Source organism: Gadus chalcogrammus, chromosome 16 (genome assembly GCF_026213295.1).
Source record: "Gadus chalcogrammus isolate NIFS_2021 chromosome 16, NIFS_Gcha_1.0, whole genome shotgun sequence".
NCBI classification, from domain to species: Eukaryota; Metazoa; Chordata; class Actinopteri; order Gadiformes; family Gadidae; genus Gadus; species Gadus chalcogrammus.
Window position 1 is genome coordinate 3894408 of NC_079427.1, and position 21257 is coordinate 3915664.

General features: G+C 44.5%; 1 protein-coding gene across 1 annotated transcript; it reads right to left on the reverse strand.

Annotated features, from left to right (window-relative positions):
* Nucleotides 1-833: 833 nt before the first annotated feature.
* Nucleotides 834-21019, reverse strand: postnb (periostin, osteoblast specific factor b). Its single transcript, XM_056611498.1, has 22 exons — nt 20826-21019; nt 19685-19783; nt 15756-15820; nt 15309-15466; nt 15044-15208; nt 14080-14226; nt 13523-13664; nt 10117-10329; nt 9595-9729; nt 7663-7811; nt 7094-7230; nt 6695-6825; nt 5938-6068; nt 5293-5395; nt 5088-5155; nt 4172-4217; nt 3742-3768; nt 3355-3531; nt 2789-2842; nt 2455-2517; nt 1885-1923; nt 834-1792 (listed from the first exon to the last, which is right to left on the reverse strand). Exons 1-22 carry the CDS (start codon nt 20945-20947, stop codon nt 1770-1772), a joined length of 2394 nt encoding a protein of 797 aa, XP_056467473.1. The 5' UTR covers nt 20948-21019; the 3' UTR covers nt 834-1769.
* Nucleotides 21020-21257: the final 238 nt, after the last annotated feature.

A 21257-nucleotide genomic window follows, 5' to 3' on the forward strand; every position in this document is an offset into this window, starting at 1 on the left:
CCACTAACGTTGGAAGCACTAGAGAGAGCCGAGTGCTCTGCTGTGGTGATGTGTTACCGCAGCAGCTCTTCCAGTTGTGTGGGAATGCTGTGAACATCTGATGTTCTGCAAAAAAAAAATGCAGCGTGCTGAGCAGATGGCTCGGTCTGCCAATATGGTTTCAGTTACGACAGGGTTTCATTATGTTTCCACTTAGGCTCTAGGATTTCCACAGGAACTTCATTTTTGGTAGAATTGGCTCCCGATCAGAATGTTGAGAACTATTAGTGATATTTGGCAGAATTATTTTACAGTTTTATGGGCATTAAGTCGAAGGTTAGGTTATAGAAGCAGAGCTGGATTGTGGTTGATAAACATATATTACTGTTTGTGGCTTGCTGTTTACAGAGACATTATAGTGAAAGTAATTTCTTGCCCACATCCTGTTTTAATTCGCTCTTTTGTTTGTTCTTTCTCTACTTGTCTCTCATTAAAATGTATTCATTTTCATGAAAGCTTAATGCCTAATAACAAACACTAAGGTGAATGCCAGAATGTACCATAACACAGAGACAACGTTGGAGCCAGAGACAATATCTCAGTTTTATGTAAAAAGTCGTAATGTAAGTCCCCAGTCATATGTTCTGCACATGCATGTGCACGAGAGAGGGTGCGTTTGTATTTGTGTGGGTGCGTGCGTGTGTGTGAGCACACCACTTGGCATTCAGGCAATCGTTTTATACTTTCAATTCCCAGGAACAAGATCCATCTTGTGGTTTGTACTCTTCATCTTCCATTTCACATGTGTATCTCTTCTCCTTCATGCTCAATATAAAGTAAATTTACTGTAATGTTTCAATGAAAGTGAAATGACCTTTGATGGAAGAAGAGCTTTATTAAAGCTTTATTAAACCAAACCAGCACACAAACCATCAAGATACATGTTTATGTTGTGAGTTGGGAATCAATTATTTTGATAGGGAGAACCAATGAAATTAAACCACGTTCTAGGCTGTACTATAACAATCGTAAGGAGTCATTACGGACCAATATTTTTCAAAGATCTTAATACCTTATTCTCTGGCAAAATGTGCACATTTGTCCAAGAATATGATTTATTGAAAGTGTTAGAAAACACATAAACAGAAATTAACTAGGAATTCCTGTAGATTTCTCAAAATGTTGCAACCTCAAGACAACAACATGAACGTCATCCAAGACAACTGGAAGAGGATACAAGAGAAAGTAGAGGAGAAGGACAATGGCCCTCAGTACGTCAGCTCAGCATCATCGTACCATACGACGTTCCAGCCACCAACTCCTTATCACCCAGGGATTAATTACAACCTCATCCATCCCCTGCTTAAGACATCAACCACAGCACCAGCAAAACATTGTTTTGTAAAATAGGATTTCTTTATTTATAGGATTTTTTAATAGTGTTGACTTTGAGCCGTTTTACCGCGTCTCCAACTTTTCTTCCATAATGCTGCCAATGTTTTCATTGAGAGGCAACTTTAGCGGGTTCAACTGTTGTTCAAGCCGGCCTCTTCCACGGCCCCTCGCCCAAGCCCCCCCTCCCACATCCCTTTATCACATCAAATAGCACCATAGAATTATCTACGGACTGGCTTGGTTTTTTGTTGTTGTTGCTCCATATGCCCGCAGACATTTGTCACGTCAGAGTAGAGCTCTCCTCTTCTTCTTCTTTCTTCTTCACCTCCTTCTCTGTTGGGGTTCATCCCTGGATTGTTACCTTCTGCTGCGGTCTCTCATCCCTTCGGCCCAGATCACTCCCTCCGTCTAGGGACCCCTAAAACCATGAAGAACCATAAAGGATCCATAAAGGAACCACAGATCTCAAGAAAAACAGTTCAAGTTCAAGTTAGGACGAAGTGTCTTTACCTGGGACTCTGCGGGAGTTAGGGACCCTTCTGCGATCCCCTGGAAGAAATATACATTTACCGTCACTCATGTGCTCGTGTGACAGCTCTTTACTTATTTACTATTTGCTTCTTTACTACTCGAGCCATTTTTAAAGACGTTCACTTATCCCTTTAAAGTGAACATTATATCATAAACTATATCGGGAACATGTATGGCATGGAATAGTGTGAATTCAGACTCTAATTATGCCGATGGATATCTGTCTGTATTTGTTGCGTTAACAAATAGACATGTGTAAGGTGTCACCGGTATGCATCGTGGGATACATACATTATGGATATTGGTGAACTATAAAGGGAAGCAGATTTGTACACTCCAATTTTGGACAGTACTACAAAATGGTTACGTCCCAAATAGGGCACCATATAGGGAACGAGTGGACCAATTAATTTGCAGTGCGTTATGGGTATTAAGTAGTGTACTATATAGGGAAACAGATTTGTACACACAGCTTTTCAGACAGCACCACATAGAGGGAGGATTTTGGACCCAACCCTGGTCTACTTGGTGGATGATGCGTGATCTCACCGTGGACATTGATCCTCTCGGTGTGGAAGCCGGCCCCGACTTGAAGTTCACTGAGGTCAACTCCTTAGAAACAACAGAACAAACCTGTTCACTAACTTTACCTTTTACACATAGCACATCAGAAAATTCATCATTTAGCAGATGGTGTAGTCATTTAGCAACTTAAAGTAAATTCAGACACACGTCATTAAGCAGGTAGGGGTTAGGATTTCCCTGCTCAAGTATGGTTTGGAACCCAGTACTTTTCAGCTGGGAGTCAAACACCATGACCACCGGATTACCCTGTCCGCTGTCGTTACGAACTGCAGAATCAAACGGAAGATTTGTGACTGACCTGCGAAATCGATATCTATGTTGGAGGTTCCCCGGCTGATGGCAGGCTCAGGACCTAGGAAGATAAAAATCTTTATGAATCCCAGGGGGGAAATTAAACAGCAGTGTGTTATTTCACAAGCTAACGACGTCTGTTAGCCTCGTGTGACCCTTCTGATCTCACAAGTTCACATTACAGTTTCTCACACACGTTTTATCCACAGCTGAAGGTCAGGCTGGCCACGAGCCCTTTGAAACATACTTTCCAAACCCAAAAGGCTGACGGACCAATGGATGGACCAAAAGAGGAAGTTATAGTTCACAACGGACAAGGAGCACGAGAGCAGAGCAATCAGCACGGTTTTATCTGAAATAAACTCAATAACGATATCCACAGTAGGTTTTTATCAGAGGATTTGTTTACTTAGTTACTTAGTTATTTAATCTACTTAGTTATTTCGTAAAAAATTACTGCCCAGCAAGACCAGACTGATATTTATTGCAAAACACATTTTTTTAATATCAAGATGGTCTCACGAGGCTAGACGTCTGTAGCCATGGTTCCATCAATGAACATGTTGTATTTACCTGTGACCAATCTGGTAACGGTGGTTACGACTGGGTCCCTTTCGATGACTCTGGTAACCTTTTTGACGACCGTCTGACCGTCGATCACTCTGGTAACCTTCTTGATGGAGGGCTGAACCTCCGTGATCACCCTAGTCTCTCCTTGGATGACCCTGGTGAACTTTTTAACAGCAGGGTCTACCAAAGAAAACAAATAAATAATAATGAAGACAAACAAATCGTTGCACATTTGTGGAACAGTTCGGCCTTTCACTGTTCATGAAAGGCTTCTTAGATGATGATACATAAGTGATAATAATCTGATATCCAAATTGTTTCTTATTTGGTTTCTTTTAACGGGACTGTGAATCACATGAAAATGACCTTATACATTTTAGTTTACTGTACCTCTCTCGATGACTCGAGTGACCTTCCCTGGTGACATGATGAGATGGAAAGAGTTAAACAGAGAGTTAAACAAAGATGAACAAAAAACAGTGAGTTAAAACCATTAATGAGGGTTAAACAGATATTAACAGACATTGTTTATTTAAAAGGAAAAAACTTAAATCGGAATAATTAATAGAGTTACATATCGTTAAGTCAGAGCTAAGGATTTAAACAGAGGTAAACAGAGGTAAACAGAGAATAACAAGGACTGAAATAGTTAAAACCGTTAAAAAGAGTTGATCATAGTTAGACCGAGTTAATCACAGACTAAGATAGTTACACCATTCAAACAGATTTAAACAGAGAGATGAAAATGGAAAAACCCACGATGAAGTTCAACATTATGTTTCCATGAAGTCGTTATAGTAGGATATTATGGGCTACTTACTCATGAAGGTGAGGGGGATTTCCTGATATCTGTATCCACGGATGTACTGTCAGTCACAAAGATAGGGGTCATTCAGTTAAGATTCCTTTGGATTATTCTTCACAAGCATGCACACACACACACACACACACACACACACACACACACACACACACACACACACACACACACACACACACACAAATATATCCCCCCCCCCCCCCCCCCCCCCCCACATACACACACACAAATCAACAGAAAGGTTGAGCAGCTTCTGCAAGAAAAAATAAATGCCCGGACATATTATCTTTAGGGTAAACCGTTACGATTACACCTTTAATAGTTGGTTCCATAACATAGGGAAAGGGGAATGTCTACCGAGACTCGTGTGTGACGGCTCATCAATTCCCAATGCCCCACAGACTACAGCTGTTTTAAAAAAAAAACTTAAGACTTATCCTTTTTTAAAAAGCCTTTTGCTAATTTCCCTTTTACTGTTTATGTATTATATGTTTTAACAACCCCTTTTATTTTATTTTTTCTCTCTCTTAAACTCTGTAGCACTTTGAGATTTCTGAATGTAAAGTGCTCTACAAATTAAATATATTCTTATTCTTATTATTCCTTAAAATACCTGTGTGTCAGGGTTGGGCAGACGGCAAGGCCGCCTTAATGCACGGGCGTGCCTGGGCTGAAGGCCCAGGGCCTATGCCGATCAGGGGGCCTATCATTCCTCATCCAACCCCCCCCACCGTCGACAACGGCAACATGTCGGAAAATAATTTACACATCGTCATTTGTAAGATGCCCCCGCAGGGAGACTACGAAACCTCTCAGCCCCAGGGCCCGATGGCAGGTTGATGCAGGCCTGGCTGCCGGCCCTGCCCGCTGTGTACCTGGAGGCCCTGTCTTTAAGTAGGACGAGCTTGTTCCCTACCTTGATCTGGAAGTAGCTGATCATCCTCTGCAGCAGTCCCATCAGGTCTTGGCTCCCGACGGGGATGTCTGCAGAACAAGGAAGGACGCGGCTGTTACAACTGGTTTCCAATAAAACGACGACAACCAACTCTTGCGAAGGTGTGTCTTTTGGCGGTTTTATAGCTTTTTTATTTTCCTTGACTTAGCGGGATTTTCCTTTTTACCTGCAGGATACAAAATGCTGTCAATGAAATGGACGACCCCGTTGGTTGCCATGACGTCGGACTCTGGCACCTTAACGGTGTTGACTTGCATGGAGTTGTTCGCCTGCGGGAGGCAATCATGTCATGAGGAGGAAAAGCCACAAAATACTGAAGACGTGATGGAGCATGCGTTGAGAGTGTGGGTCGTGCAATGTTTTCTCTTCTGCTTAGTATCCCTTTGCACGCTAAATGTACAAGTGAAGTTCAAAATCGCAATCCATCACAGATATGATCTAAGTGAACCGATCGTCACTGGTTAAAGATTTTTTGTGGAAACAGAGTTGAAGGTGAGATCACAAGGTTTTTAACAAAATGTGTAGGAAGCGGTACTCCCTTTGTTAAGATGGGCAAAAAAGCTATTCTAACAGGAATTCAACAAAGAACACCACAAGGGATTAAAATTAGATTCATATAATTTGTGTAGGCCTCTTACAAAACACCGCCCCCAGGTCACTTTTTGGTGTGAAGCCTACTTACAAACAAAGCCCCCAGGTTACTTCTTTGTGTTAAGCCTACTTACAAACACAGCTCCCAGGTCACTTCTTGGTGTAAAGCCTACTTACAAGCAGAACCCTGAGGTCACTTCTTGGTGTGTAGCCTACTTACAAACAGCACTCTCAGGTTGCTTCCCTGGAGAGACTTGAGCAAGTTGGTAACCCCCCCCTCCAATCCCCCGCCGATGAAGACTCCGTTGTTGAAGTGGTAGAGGATGATGGTCCTCAGGGCGTTCAGGTCACCTGAAACAAACACATATGGAAATTAATTGGATGAATAATTTACTCTAGTTTCTTTCTTTTAACAGCCACATACATGGCACAAGGTTTTTGAAACTAAATGTCTCTAAGAGGAATAGAGGGCATCACAATCTGTCACTTTGCCTCAAAACCTAAAGAAGCTAAATCACTTTCATTTAGCTTAATTTAGTTTTGTGTTTTTATAACTAGATAGTTGATTTGTACAGCACTTTAGTCCACTGATGTTGTTTTAAAGGCCTCTTAAAACAAACTTGACTTGACTTTATTCATATCAATTAGTATTTAATTTTAAGCTGCATAAGTACAGATACTTGGTTCAGTTCCCGGCAGAGGCTTTCAAATTACTGGCATGGTTCTATGCAGTTGATGCTTTGTGTGGCAGTGCTTAGCAGGGCTGGCCTTGTCTAGACCAGATGCTGCTGGTAGTGATGTTCGAGGTGTGGTAGCGTGCTCATCCTTCCACACTTCTACATACACACATCAAAATGAATTCTCAGTACTATTACTGTCGCCAAATTAGGGGTAAAAGGGAACCTGACCCCACTGAATCTCGAACACATCATCAAATGAAACAACAGCTACGGCAATTTCGAAAAGTTGAAACATGCCCGTGAGGATGGCCAGGTCTGACTGGCTGACGCCGCGGAAGGCCTTATCGCTGGGGGCGAACAGTGTGAAGTCTCCCTCCTGCCGCAGCATGTCCGTGAGCCCGGCGGATTCCACCAGCGAAAGGAAGATCCTGCAGAGCGCCGTCCCAGAGAAGGAGAAGAAGAAGAAGAGAACCACCGCAGATGGATGAGGTCATGCTAGTCAGCACATGTTCTGCTGATTTGTAAATTTCTGTGCTGCTGAGAGACAGGCTCTCTCGGGAACAGATGAGAGGGACGAAGTGGAGGGGGAAAGGGTGTACGTGAGGTTTTTGGCTGCGACACATCCCACATGACCCCATCCCTCCCTCTCCCTCATGCCCGTCCACCTGCTTCCATTCCCAGCACTGCCCTACTCACTTGTATCCTCCATGCTCCATCAGGATCTCATACATGTCCTTCTCTGCCGGCTTCATCAAGATCCTCATCTGATGAATGGCCCCGTTGCTTCCCTCCTTGCTGCCGCGCACCAGACACGAGTTCTCAATGCACACCGCCTGCGGACACAATCCATCGTCCCAGTGGAACGAGACTCGAACGGTAAGATTGCTTGGGTAGCCACAGATTATTCACGAGATCGGTGTATGGGGAAAGTGGTAAAGACGTGGGGAGAATTTGTTGTATCGTGAGCGAGGGAAGATGAGCATTAAGGGACAGGGTAGTGTAGGGTTTGGCCGTAGGTAGGGGAGTGTGTTAGGAATGGAGGGGGTGTAGGTAGAAGGTATGGTATTGGGGCACAGCTAGGGTAGGGTTCAGGGTAGGGGGGTGGCTGCCATGGATCGTAAGGCAGGGTTACAGTCATAAGGTAGGAGGTAGGTTATTGGGGAACTGAAGGAGAGGGGGCATCGGCGATTGTGAGGGCAGGATGAAGGGTATTGGTGGACATGTCGAGTAAGGTGTAGGGGGGACACATAATGGCAAGGACCTACCGTGCGGTAAACAAAGACCCTCAGGAACTTCCCTGCGATGGTCTCCAGGAGCTGACCATTGTACAGCTGCCCAAGGAGCACCTTGCTCTTCAGGACGTGGTTCTCCAGAATGATCTTCAGTTCGCTTTGGTCGATGTCCATCACCTCGTCTGGAGGACCAGACAAACGTCTCAGCAACTCAAACAACTCATCAACGCAATCAGCTCTGATGTTAAGAGACCTACCCCTTGCAGTGAAAATATCTTTTTTTTTCTAAACAACAGTAATGATGTTGATGTTATGGCTACTTGGGCAGGTAGGAATAGTGTACTAGTGGTTGGGGGGTTTGGGTTTACCCTAGGCATCCTTTAGCTAGATGCATTAACCCCTATCTGCTCCTTCATGACTTGTGTATCGTAAATTTACAGTAAGCCAATTCTGTTAAAAGTGTCTATTACTAAATGGTAGAAGTAGTATGAGTAGCTACTAGAACTTTTACTAACATCAATATTACTATGACTTTATTTTCATTACTATTTGACAACTACTTATTAAACAACTAGTTATTCTTCTAACATTTTTAATACCTAACATATAAAAACTGTTATGATAGGTTTCTGTTGTTTATGCGTTCAGGGGACATATCTTACAACCTTCACCTGACGTGCAGCTGGGGTAGGATTTACTGGCCAGATGTGTAAAACTCAGTGAGGAGGAGATACACTTCTTGACTACCCCGCCTCACAGCAGTGTACACGCAGTAATATACACACAGATGTTCCACCAAACCGCACATTCCTTCCTCCCTTCTTACACCTCAACGTGTGACCGTGAGAATACACTTGCAGCTCTACGGATTACTTACTCTATCTTACGTTTGTATATTTCTATGGCTACTTGTCAAGCTCTAAGTCTGGGGAGGGTTTTTTGAGACATGGAGACATGTCGCTTAATATTTATATTAAGCGAATTTTGCATTTAATACCCGAACATGAAAGCGACCAAGATTTATCCAGATAAAGACCACCTACTATGTGGAACCAGCAAGAGAGTGAGATAGAAGCATAGATGGATAGAAGGGTAAGGAGACATAGGGAGAGATAGAAGGACAGAAGACAGGGCCGGATCTACCATTAGGGCACACGGCACTGTGCCCAGGGGCCCCAACCATTCCCAGCCAGTGGGGGGGCACCACACGAAAGAAACTTATTTATTTTATTTATTTTTTTCTGAATGTTTGTACTCTTAAAATAGTTATACATGGTATTAGTAAATAGGGTATTCATTTAAAATTCATTATTAAAACGAATGTCATAAGAACAGCAATATAATGATTCTGAACAATATAGTGGCCTAATGTGACCCTAACCCTAACCCACCTATGGTGAAAAAAAAAAACGCGTTAGAGATGAAAAATTGACAGTCACAGACATGATGAGACATCAACTGAGTGGTTTCGCTTTTTTCCTGATTTTTTTTGGGGGTGGGGGGGGGGGGGGGGGGGGGGGCTTCACATTTGTGCCCAGGGGCCTATGATTTGTTAATCCGGCCCTGACAGAAGAGCAGAGAGAGAGAGAGACAGAGTGGGGATAACAGTGGTGGAAGTGATTGTTGAGGTGGTGGTGATGATGATAATAAGGATGATGTTGGTTGTGCTGGTGGTAATGGAGATGGTAAAGGGGATAGTGAGGTGATGATGGTGCTGATGGTAGTCATGGAGGTTGTGATAGCGATGGAGATAATTGGGGTGGACGTTATGGGGGAGGTGGTGTTGGTGATGGTGATGGTGCTGATAGTGGTGAAGTTGGTGATGATGGGGTTGATGTTGATGGTCGTGATGGGTGTGGTAGATACGACGGCGCTGATAGCGGTTGGGATGTATAGATAGATAATGGGTTTAGAGGTGGTGTTGGTGTCTCATTATCTACAGGTAGTGGAGGGTATAGAACTCACCAGTAAAGGCAGCGTTGAATGGGGCCAACAAGGTGTACTCAGACTCTGCTCTCAAGGCTTCAGACAGACCCAGCTCTCCCACCAGGTCGCCGAAGGTGGACTGGGACGGTCCCAACAGCTCCATCACCTCCTTAGCTAAGAGGAAAAACCCAACCATTAAACCCCCAACCATTCAACACTGATATATTAAACATCAAACACTGAATCTAGACACTGAATCATTCAGTTATAGAGGCAAAAAACTCAATGCAGACATGACTCAATTAATTCTGATCTATAACATGGAATCCGGTTTTCTAGATCTCAAATCAGATGTTAAACCACAAATGTATCGAAACTACAAATCCAAAAAAGGAACATCAAGTCCAGACATTCAACAATCACATCCAGACATATACATCAAACTCCCATAATAAAAACCATATTGTAAGATCTATAATAAAACAGCACACCAAATCCACAAAAAAATCTCCCCAGCGAAGAAGACCTTTGGTCCGAAACCTGGCGTGTGACGTTACTAACCTGAGTCGGGCATGAGGACCTGGTCGATGAGGTGGATGACCCCGTTGGTGGTGACGATGTCCTTCTTCATCACCATCTTGATGCCGTTGACCGTGAGGCTGTCGCCATCGCAGCCAACCTCGATGCTGTTGCCCTCCAAAGTCTCGTAGGAGGTCCCCAGCATGATGCCCTCAGAGCACTGGACCGTGTTGAGGAGGTGGAAGTTCAGCAGCGCTGCAGAGGAAGAGCAGGAGAACCATAAACAACACATCCTTCATTCACACCCCCTCCTTATTCAACTGGCGTTTAAGGCAGTCGATGGAACTGCCCCTGCCTACCTCCAAGCATTGCTAAAGCCACACACCCCAGCTCGATCCCTCCGCTCAACTACCGCAGCTGGACGTCTGGAACCGCCATCGCTAAGAGCTAGCAAAGGCCATTCAGCAAAGTCACAACTTTTCTCGGTTTTGGGACCTCAGTGGTGGAACGAGCTCCCTGCCGCTCTCAGGACCGCAGAGTCGCTCACTATCTTCCAAAAAAGACTCAAGACTCACCTGTTCAGAGTCCACCTCGACACTGCGTAGCCACCCTCCCCCTTCTGGCCACCATTGTACACTGTATTGTATTGTATTGTATTGTATTGTATTGTATTGTATTGTATTGTATTATAGTACTTAACTGTGTAGCAACTGCAGTAGCTGCTATCATGGCTGTAACACGGGGAATTGATTAGCCTAGCGATTGTGGTACTTGCACTTGGTTCTATGAACATCCTTTCTGTACCGACAGCGATATATTGAAGCACTTCTTATGACAAATGTACTTATTGTAAGTCGCTTTGGATAAAAGCGTCTGCTAAATGCCCTAAATGTAAATGTAAATGTTTAAAAGGACGTCCTGTTTCACAACCAGGTGTGACATATGCGACACAAGCCATTTAATATGTTGCCTATAATGACATTGGGTTAAGTTTCTACCAAGATGTATGATAGATAGTTTAATACTACCAGCCTAAACTTTGGGTACCAATTGTAAAATTGAAGGTTGAAAAACCATACAGGGCCATTAAAGCTGTGAGGCTGGCAGGTGTTACTTGCAGAATGGTCAGGCCTTGTATAGGGATCGCTCTAATGTTGTCTTTAACTGCAGTGTTATTTATTTGAGTGAGAGTGTTGGGGGTACTCCATGAACATCAATAAACCCTTCAACCCAAATGTTAACCGACCAATCTGCATCAGTGTCTTATTGTTAGAAGTTGAAAATAACTGAATCAAGACCAAATATCATGAAAGAATGTTCTGTATGAATAGTTGAATACTGCAATACAGCAAAAGTATGCACCATGGTGCCTGTCGGACTAGCGGCTAAACTGGCTTCTTACTGAACTAACTGCCGTTTAACAACCAGACATCTGAGGTGCATCTGAGGACAGTGGAACAAATGGCTCCAGCTACCCTGGGAACCTCTTGGTCCAGAGAGCCTTTGAGCAAAGAGTGGTCTTGGGATTCAGTCACTGATGTGCTCTCTGGGGAATGGGCTGATTTATTGATATGATGCAGAGCTGCTGCCAGTAAGACCAGCTCCCTGTACAGAACGCCTACTTCCTTTTTCCTACCATTGACGTCATCAGAAATACATGAAATATGAATACATGAACTCTTTTTGGCTAAATTCCTACAATATAGTGCAAATAGATATGGTTAATTTTTGTTTTTAGAAGATTTTGCATGTTCTTATTTTAAGGCCAAATAGGCCTACTGCCTTTATGCTGTGACACCCTAATTTACTTCTCTGGGATGAACTTATTTTATATATATTTAAATATTATAAAATGCAGACGTTGTATATTTTATTTCAAGCATTTTTTAAATATGATAACTCGACATTACATTCTGGGTTATTATGGTCTAATCATTCATAGAGCTACGATGGAATGAAGTGTTATATAATTTGCCTGCCTGCTGTAACTTTCCAGTGTAAATTTCATGCGAGACTAGAGATGATCTCCCTTCGTATTATATTCTTATCGAGCTTGGTCACGGATAGATTGCCAGCTGTCTGCGGATTCCTCGGCTGTGTTTATTATGATCCTTTATAAGTTCTCATCTGTTCGGAAAAGCCGTCGATGACAAAACAGCCTTTATCGTTGACCAGCACTAATAGACGAGGCCAAAGGGCTGTTTGCGGACACCCGGCCTATTCTAGCCGAGTAAACCCCTACTCCGTGCACATTGCCCTATAATAATGGCCTCGAGACCCTCCTGATAAATTGGGGCCTGCCCGTAATTCCGACACCTCATTGTTCTGACGTCTCAATGGTCCGAAATATTTCCCATTGGATCGACATGCCACTATGCCGACGGTTCAATGTTACGAAAACCTCTCTCTCTCTCTCTCTCTTTTGTCACTTTGCTCTCCAATGTATATATATATATATATATATATATATATATATATATATAGAGAGAGAGAGAGAGAGAGAGAGAGAGAGAGAGAGAGAGAGAGAGAGGTATAAAACTCTTTATATGTAGGCCTATTCGGCATATTGAACCGTCGGCCTATAATGCGCCTCTTGTTTGACTTATCAGACAAACGGCCCTTCGGAACAATGGGTTCCGTTTTCGTAACATTGAACCGTCGGCATAGTGGCATGTCGATCTAATGGGAAATATTTTGGACCGTTGAGACGTCGGAACAATGAAGCGTCGGAATTACGGCATGGCACCGATAAACTGACCTCACACTCCGTTTCGCTAACATGGATCAATTTGGACCTCCAGCTGCTCCCTTATATTTCCTGGATATACAATGCAATCGGAGCCATTCGTGGGCCGTGTCGTAGTTGATAATGTAGATACAGGCCGCTGCTGGCAAAACAGTAATGGCGTCCCGTGTAGCAATGAGTGTTAGCGTTAACATTAGTACAGTAAATACAGCCGTAAGTGCGGCAGTTATTCCGAATTTGACTCAATAACAAATATTAAATAAGAAAAAAAGTATGCACTAGCAGAGTTCTTCTTTGGGGCAAAATATTTTTTGCAAATCAGAATGTGAGGTCACTTGATCACGATGATCTCCAGGCTAATAAAGGCCTCTAAAAAGGGCCACACCTTAGCCTTCACTACTGTCCTGGAACCAAAACTAAACTCAGCAAACGGGTAGTTCTGTTAAACCTTGTCATAAAGCATAATTCTTTTTTTTTTTTATTACACCTCAGTTTCTTCCTGCTTTTGTGCAACAAAGCTTTGACCAATAGCCAAGTTGTACCAAAGTTGTACCAAACTCATTGCACCCACGGAAACTTGCATGCGTAGCACGGTACCACTGAACAAATTAGATGTATTCCATATAGAGGAAGATGAGGTTTGCAGTGCTTTCTTTTCTTTTTAAACTCCAGCAATTTACTTTTTCTTTTTTTTTTTTTTACCTTTCAGGACATCCTTGTCGCTCATAATCCTCTCCAGGACGTCGCTTCCCAGTTTATCGAAGGCCTCATTGGTGGGAGCGAAGAGGGTGTACTGGCCGGGCTCTCCGAGTTTCTCCATCAGACCAGCGTCACGAGCCATGTTCTGCAAGCAGAGGAATGGGGCAGTCATAATCCAAGAAGTATAATGATACCCTGGCCTTATTGCAGTGGTGGCGATAATTACACACTTCGTGATAGACATGGGGAGAGGGGCAATGATACGAGATGGGGAAAATATCGAGGGGAAGAGAGGAGAGGTCAGGAGAGGAGAGGAGAAGAGAGGAGAAGGGGGGAAAATAGGGAAAAGGATTTATGGAAAACGGAAGAGAAGTGGAGTAAGAGATAACAAGGACAAGGGTAACAAGAAGAGACGGAAAGAAAGGAGGAGTGAAGAACAGTGGAGAGACATTGTGAAGAAGAGACGTTAGGGAAGAAGCTGTAGCGAGCCAGGAGGGGAGACTCCAGCCCATGCCTCGTCCAGACCATGAAGCCGTTCCGCTCGTCGTGTATGTACTCACGGTGAGCGTCGTGAGGTCGTCGTCCACGTCCAGGACCTCTGCGATGCTGTTCCCCACGGAGCTGACCACGCGGTCCACCACGTGCACCACGCCGTTGGTGGCCACCTGGTTCCCGTGGATGATCCTGGCGCAGTTCACCGTCACAACCTGCAACGGAGAACGCGATAATTCAGTCCGACCGTCCCAGGTAGCAGGAGATAATAAGGAAGCACAATAAGGGGTAATGGAGTGGTTTACCTCCATGGTAAACCTCAATCCCAATTCTTAAGAACACTATGTCCCCTTTAACTGAACACGCGCCGTTGTTTGGCTTAGAGTGTTTGTCTTCCAACCCTGGTGTTGCAGGTTCGAGTCTCTGCTTGTGGCGTAAGATAATTAAGTATTAATAAAAATTAGTGCTGTCAGTTAAATGCGTTATTGACGGCGTTGACGCAAAACAATTTTAACGGCGTTTATTTTTTATCGTGTGATTAACGCAATTAATTTGATTATTATTATTATTTATTTTTTTCTTTGGCTCAAAACAAAGAAGCAGTAGCCTGACTGCTATGTTCGAGGAAGTATGTTTGTATGTTCATCGTTTAATTTCACTATAGGCTTTTTTTTTGTATCGTCCTGTTTTGATCAGTATATGCCAATGTTGTTAGCAATAAAAAAACATTTCCACAAGGCAAGCCGATGCACTTCTCCATGTTGATAAGAGCATTAAAATGAGAAAAATTAATGGGACAAAGAAATTAAAAAAAAAAAAAAAATTGAGATTACTCGCGAGTAATCGGGAGTTAACTATGGCATTAATGTGATTAATCGCGATTAAATATTTTAATCGCTTGACAGCACTAATAAAAATGTAACTTAAAGTCTACTGTATTGTAATCATCGCCTCTAGTTTGACCCTAGATTGGCAAATGAAACCCAGCTGCTGGTCCCGTGCCCCACACCCCAGGACTGTAAGCGAGCTGACCCCGTTGGAGTAGTGGTTGATGTGGAGTCCCAGGTCGTTGTACATGGAGGTGACCACCATGCCGTTCTTCAGGTCCTTGGTCAGGAAGCGCTTGTTGGCCATGTGGTAGTGGAGGGCGTTGTACAGCTCGATGTTCACGTTGCTGACCAGCGCGCTCTTCATTTCCTGCCCGGGAGCAGAGAGAGGAGGTGGGTTGGTTCCTAGACCAAAGAATGGGTTGCTGTTATGTGGTGTTGTCTTTTTCCCCTCCTGGACCAAGCCTTACCTCGTCCAGGGCATCCCAGGCGTCGTTGCTGGGAGCGAAGAAGGTGTAGGAGCCGGAGCCCTCGATCTCCGCCCGGAGCTTGGCGCTGTCGGAGTAGCTCTGGGTGGACGTGGCTTTGATGGTGCCCAGGGTGCCGTACACGTTCTCGATGGGAGCCACTGGGAAACGGACAAGAGGATGAGAAACCGCCAAAACCAATAAAGAGAATAACTACCGTTACTGGTCGGGAGCAGGATAGTGTACCGGGTTCAATTAACCGGGAGATTAACTGTTCAATTATTAAGCCATTTAGCTTTTATCAAAAACGACTTCAAGTGAATCGAGATACATATCATTCATTTAAGGCATCTTGCCTACAGGTAGGCTACTGGGGATGGACACCCCCCTAGTGGACCACCCAGCCACCCATGCGCTGTTCCACCCGTGGGGGTGGCGGAGAGGTCGTACCTGCAGGACAGCCTCGCAGCCCGTCCATCTTCATGTACCCAGGGCAGCATTCGTAGACCACATCTCTGCCAGGCACAGAAACAACACGTACATCATCACACACTGCTGCCTCACGCCCCGCTGTCCTCCACGTCCTTCCCCTCGCACGCATCCCAATCCGTACGAGGACTTACAAAGTGCGGCGTCTACCACGCGACTGACGGAGCGGGAGGGTCTTCCCTGCGTGGACCCCCCTAACACAGCTCTGCCCATTCGCTGGCTCGTTGGATATCCGTTTTGAGAACACACAGCTAACTCAGACGTCAGACTCTCAGATATTGGTTCAATCTCTTAAACTGTGTCTTGAACTTGGTAGGTGTTTAGATGTTTCATCAAGTCTCATAACAGCGTCATCTATTCTATACGATTAGTTATTTTGCCCCGGACAGAACTGCTGTAGTGTTTTTCATTTGAGGGGTACCACAAGGAAAGGCCTATAATGATAATAATGGCAACAATGGCATTGACCTTGCATCGTTAAATGAACCAACAAATAAAAACGAATCAGGCGGTTGAGAAGGCCATTTACTTCTCTGATCTGCCAGACCGGTGTGGTCAAACCCACTCTGCAGCCAGGGCCAGATGGCTCTCGACCAGGGGCCATCACTACACACACACACTTATCTGGCCCCCAGACGGGACCCTAAGCAAGGCGCCTCGGAGCGCGTGCGGTTTACCTCAAGGACATCATTCTATTTAGAAACGGCACGGTGTGATTAAAGTTTGGATGATTTGGTTAGATTAATAAACAAACCAGCCGGCAGCTGTTTATGAACCATCTGTACAGTCTGTGGGTCAACGACCAGCCATTAAAAGGGTTGTAGGACAGCTGTGAATTGACGTAACTGCGTGGACCAAACTTTCATCCCACCCACGGTACACCATCAGCCTTGCATATTAAATATTAATATGTTTGTAGAGAAAGTCATCCAAACAATACTGTGTGACTTGAAAGCTATAATTAACGGTAAACAACTCCATATGGGGAAACTTGGAACTGAGTTAATTCATTACAGGCTCCAACAAGACGTCTTGAAATCTCAATAACAGACAGTGAACTTCCCTCACTATATTAAGAATTAAAGGTGCAGTAGGTTAGATGTAAGAGTTGATTTTTATTGCGTGGGGGGGGGCTTTGTTTTCTCACAACTAGACGGACTGAAGATGAGTGAGGAGGGAAGGAATCCCAATGAGAGGGTTAATAAACTCGTCAAAAGGTCATTTACGCAAAAGTAAAAAAAATAATGGAACGCCTATTGTTGATTACAACACAGTTGTGATCCTTAAACCTTAGGCCTTCCAATCCGAGAGCCTTGGTTCGGTTTACACGATGGTTTGGTTTACAGAGAGAGCTTGGGTTGATTTATGAGGCGCTCCGGATCAGAGGCGCACAGCGCCCTCTTTTTCAACGCTCCGTCGGCGCCAAACCGCGACTGAAAATGAACAACAGATGCCACACCATACACCACCGTTGATGGGATCCCGTTCTGACTATAATTACTGTATCGGTTATTATAACCACGGCATGTGGTTGGTTATAAAAGCATCCATCATATTCATGACACAGTGAAAGCAATGCAGACACATCACCTTTCATGTCCCAACCAACCTAGATGCCGTAAAAGTTTGAATTCTGGGAAACCCCATATGTTTATGCGAACCCACATGTGCTTTAAGCTGATGTAATAAAGCCATAGAGCCCAATTAGAAAGGAACAGAAGACCTTGTAGGTGAGGTTGTGTATCTTTCCCTTCAATGGCAATGTGGAGCCCCTCGTTAGATAATGGAACTTGGCCATGGAGGAGAGAAGGGCTTCAGGTCGAGACTCGTTGCTGATTCAATGACCCCAGAGAGAGAGAGAGAGAGAGAGAGAGAGAGAGAGAGAGAGAGAGAGAGAGAGAGAGAAAGTGTAGAGGGAGAGAGAGACAGGATAGAGACAGATAAAGAGCGACAGAGATAAAAGGGGACAGAGAGGGATAGTGCAGAAGGACAGAGAGACAGAGATAGAGACAGTACACGAGATAGAGAGAGCCAATGATAGAGAGAAAGAGAGGGACAGAGGGAGAGAGAGAAACAGCCTTAGAGAGAGAGACAGAGAGAAGGTAGCAATGAGACCGAGAGACATGAGAAAGGGACAGAGACAGAGACGGATAGAGAGGACAGAAAGAGAGAGAAGAGACAGATATAGCAGACAGAGAGGCACATCACTTGTTGACCTCATCCATAGCTTTATTCTATGAGTGTTTGACACAGTTCTGCTGACTGTCTCGATTGGGCTGTAGTGTGGGTGTGTGTGTGCGTGCGTGTGTGTTTGATACGCTGTCTGTCTGTCTATCTATCTGTTGATCCGTCTATCCTTCTGTGTATGTGTCAGGGCAAAGACCCTTTTTTATTTCCTGTCTTTCCTTATTTTTGACACACTCTTTGGAGTGGAAATCCGGAGGTTGAGAGGGGGGACAGAGGGGGGGTTGAGAACACACACACACACACGCACGCACGCACGCACGCACACACACACACACACCCCCACACAACCACACTACAGCCCAATCGAGACAGTCAGCAGAACTGTGTCTGCATCAGAAGAGAACCACACTGCTGGCCCCGACACTGGAAACCATGACTTAGTCAGCATATGTGTGTGTTTATTACTGCAGGCCTTGATCCCTATACTCCTGAAGCGTGTGTGTGTGCGCGTGTGCGTATGTGTGTATGTGTGTGTGTTTGTGTGTGTTAATGTAGTCCTAGATCTCCTCACTATTCTGAAGCATGTGTGTGTTTGTGTGTCTCACTGTATGCCTAGATGAATTTAATCCTCTGAAGTGTGATGCTACATCATGGGGCTTTGGTTTAAAATGTATCTTTTTAAAAATCAGTTTTTTATGATTAAAGACAGCAGCCGGGGTTTAACTTGAGGTAACACGCAACGCTCACCGCATAATACGCTTTGCAGCATGTGTGAGCCATGTGTGTTGCTCTGCTGTGTGTCTAACATTTTCCCCCTGGGAGATTGTTGTCAGACTAAACACAACATTGTGAGTTATTTTGAGATTGGTATACATTCGTCTGATGTTTACCGCGTGAGTTAAGAAGGTAAACCAATCAATTTTCATCTGGAAAGCTCCTGGTTCAGTCTCATCACTGTGGACGGGGCATAAAAAAGAGGAGGGAGGGGAGAGAGAAAGAGAGCCACTGGAAAACTGGTTCTGGCTGAAGTCCACCATGGAAACACGAGAAAGCTACAACAAGTGTTTTTTCGTCTGTGTTTAAACTGACATCAGTTTAGTTTGTGATTATATCTTATAGACAATCTACAGCTTAGTACTTTATCTGCCTAGTCTCAAGATTCAATAATCTACCCCGGGATCAATAAAGAAATCTGAGATCTAAATCTGGATCAGACCTGACAATCGACAGACTTTTTCCATTGTGGATATGTATTTACTACTAACTTTTCTACAACCTCAGGATTTCCATCAAGGGCCCCTGTGGGTTTTCTACAGATGTGTGATGAACGGTCGCTAGGAGGAGATGGTCCCAGGAATAGGCGGATGGAAAAGCCATGAAAATGTGCTCTTCCATTTCATTCTAGGCCGATAACAGATGTCAGTCTCCATGGCAAACACCCAAGATTCAATGAAAAAAACAAGCTCAAAATTAGCAACAGCAGCTCAGACAGAACGACCAGTTAAAAATACAAGATAATGTAAGGATAAATGGAGTAAACAGCAGCGTCTCTATGGTCTAAGTTTCAGTCATTTACAGGGAAAATTAAAGAAAGGAGAATGTGCGCACGGTCTTGGTGGAAGTACTTTGAGGCTATGTGCTGGGGGCCAGGCTGCGCAGGGCTGTGACCTCAGGGTCTGCCAAAGACATCAGGTAATACTTACGCCGTCTTGCCACAGATGGTCTTACGGTACCAGTTACGACAGGTACTGAAGTACTTCTTCTTGGTGCCCTCGACCTGCTGCATAGCGCACACGTTGGGCCTGGAGAGGGCGAGCGAGGCAGAGATCACAGGGAGTACGTTAGAGCGAGTCTTCTGAAGGGTTTAAAACCGATTAGGGGGTGGTTGTTTATAGAGTGTGTGTGCTTGAGTGTGTTTCTGCTGTTTATGATTGTGTGTGTGTGTGTGTGTGTGTGTGTGTGTGTGTGTGTGTGTGTGTGTGTGTGTGTGTGTGTGTGTGTGTGTGTGTGTGTGTGTGTGCGTGTGTGTGTGTGTGTGTGTATGCGTGGGTGTGGGTGCCTGCGTGTGTGCGTGCGTGCGTGTGTGCGTGCGTGCGTGCGTGCGTGCGTGCGTGCGTGCGTGCGTGCGTGCGTGCGTTCGTGCGTGGTGCATGTGTGTTTGTGCTACCTTGGGTTTCTGACACTAAATCTCCGATAAGGAATGTTTTGCTTACTCAAACCCCTGCATGCTTACAAAGTAGATTGTCTTAACATGTAATAGCTTGACCATCTCCTGGCTGGGTGAGAAGCTGTGTGCGATCATGAATGAATGATGAACGGCTTCAGCCCGCTGGGCCAATGTTCAGCTCCAGGGGAATATCGTAAGTCTGACACTCCCGCATTAAGCAAAATGATTTACAAATCATAGATATATATTCGTCTTCTCATCTTATCCTCTTCTCATTTAAAAACAGTAGCATTTTATATTCCAATGAATAATCCACTCCCTCATCAATTAACCCTTAATTAACCCTTGATTCATTTTCATATTATTATTCATTAATTGCACCATTTAATAATCAATCTAATCCTAATTCACATCCATTCATCACATCCCCAAACCACTGAAGGAGTAAGACTAAGATAACAAAATAAAAACTTAATTAGTATTTCAATTAATCCCACATTGGAAATAACAATGAAATACACATTGTAACTATGATAAATGAGACAAATCAGAAATAATAATGAAATAGTCACCATAAACCAAACCTCACAGTCAAATATGTATCAATGCACAATATCTAGATCAATGTACATGTTGCATCCTATGCTGTATTAGTAACGATGGATGAGCAGACTCACCCCTGCAGCCTGGCCCGGACACGGCTGTGGTACACTATCTTGTCGTAGGCAGAGGCGTCGGCGTGCTGCAGGGCGGACAGCACCGCCAGCGCTGTGAAGGCTACGGCCACGAGCATGTTCATCTCTGCTATCGAGTCCCTCCAAGCAAGCAGAGCTGTCTGGGAGCAAGGCTGTCGAGGAGAGACCTTATATACCGCTGCTCGCTCGCACAGGCACTCCCAAGCAGGATGGAAACAACCCGGACCACCCAGGGCTATCGCTGCTCCTTCAGCCCCCCCCGAGTCCTCCACCCAAGTGGGGCAGGGCCCTTTCTGCCTCCTGGAGGGAGTTTCCCTCTCTATTTACCTGCCAACCTTTCTTCTACACAGGTGTTTGGTATTGTTTCTGACCTAACTTGAACTACTTGGTGGTGTGCTGGTGTGTTATATTGCT

Excerpts from the sequence above, each read along its gene's own strand:
- postnb (XM_056611498.1), bottom strand. The coding sequence starts at position 20,947 with ATGAACATGCTCGTGGCCGTAGCCTTCACAGCGCTGGCGGTGCTGTCC. Across the intron at positions 6,826-7,093 it reads ATGGAGCATGGAGGATACAA|GATCTTCCTTTCGCTGGTGG; the intron begins GTGAGTAGGGCA and ends GGCGCTCTGCAG. Across the intron at positions 2,843-3,354 it reads CGTTACCAGATTGGTCACAG|GTCCTGAGCCTGCCATCAGC; the intron begins GTAAATACAACA and ends TTATCTTCCTAG.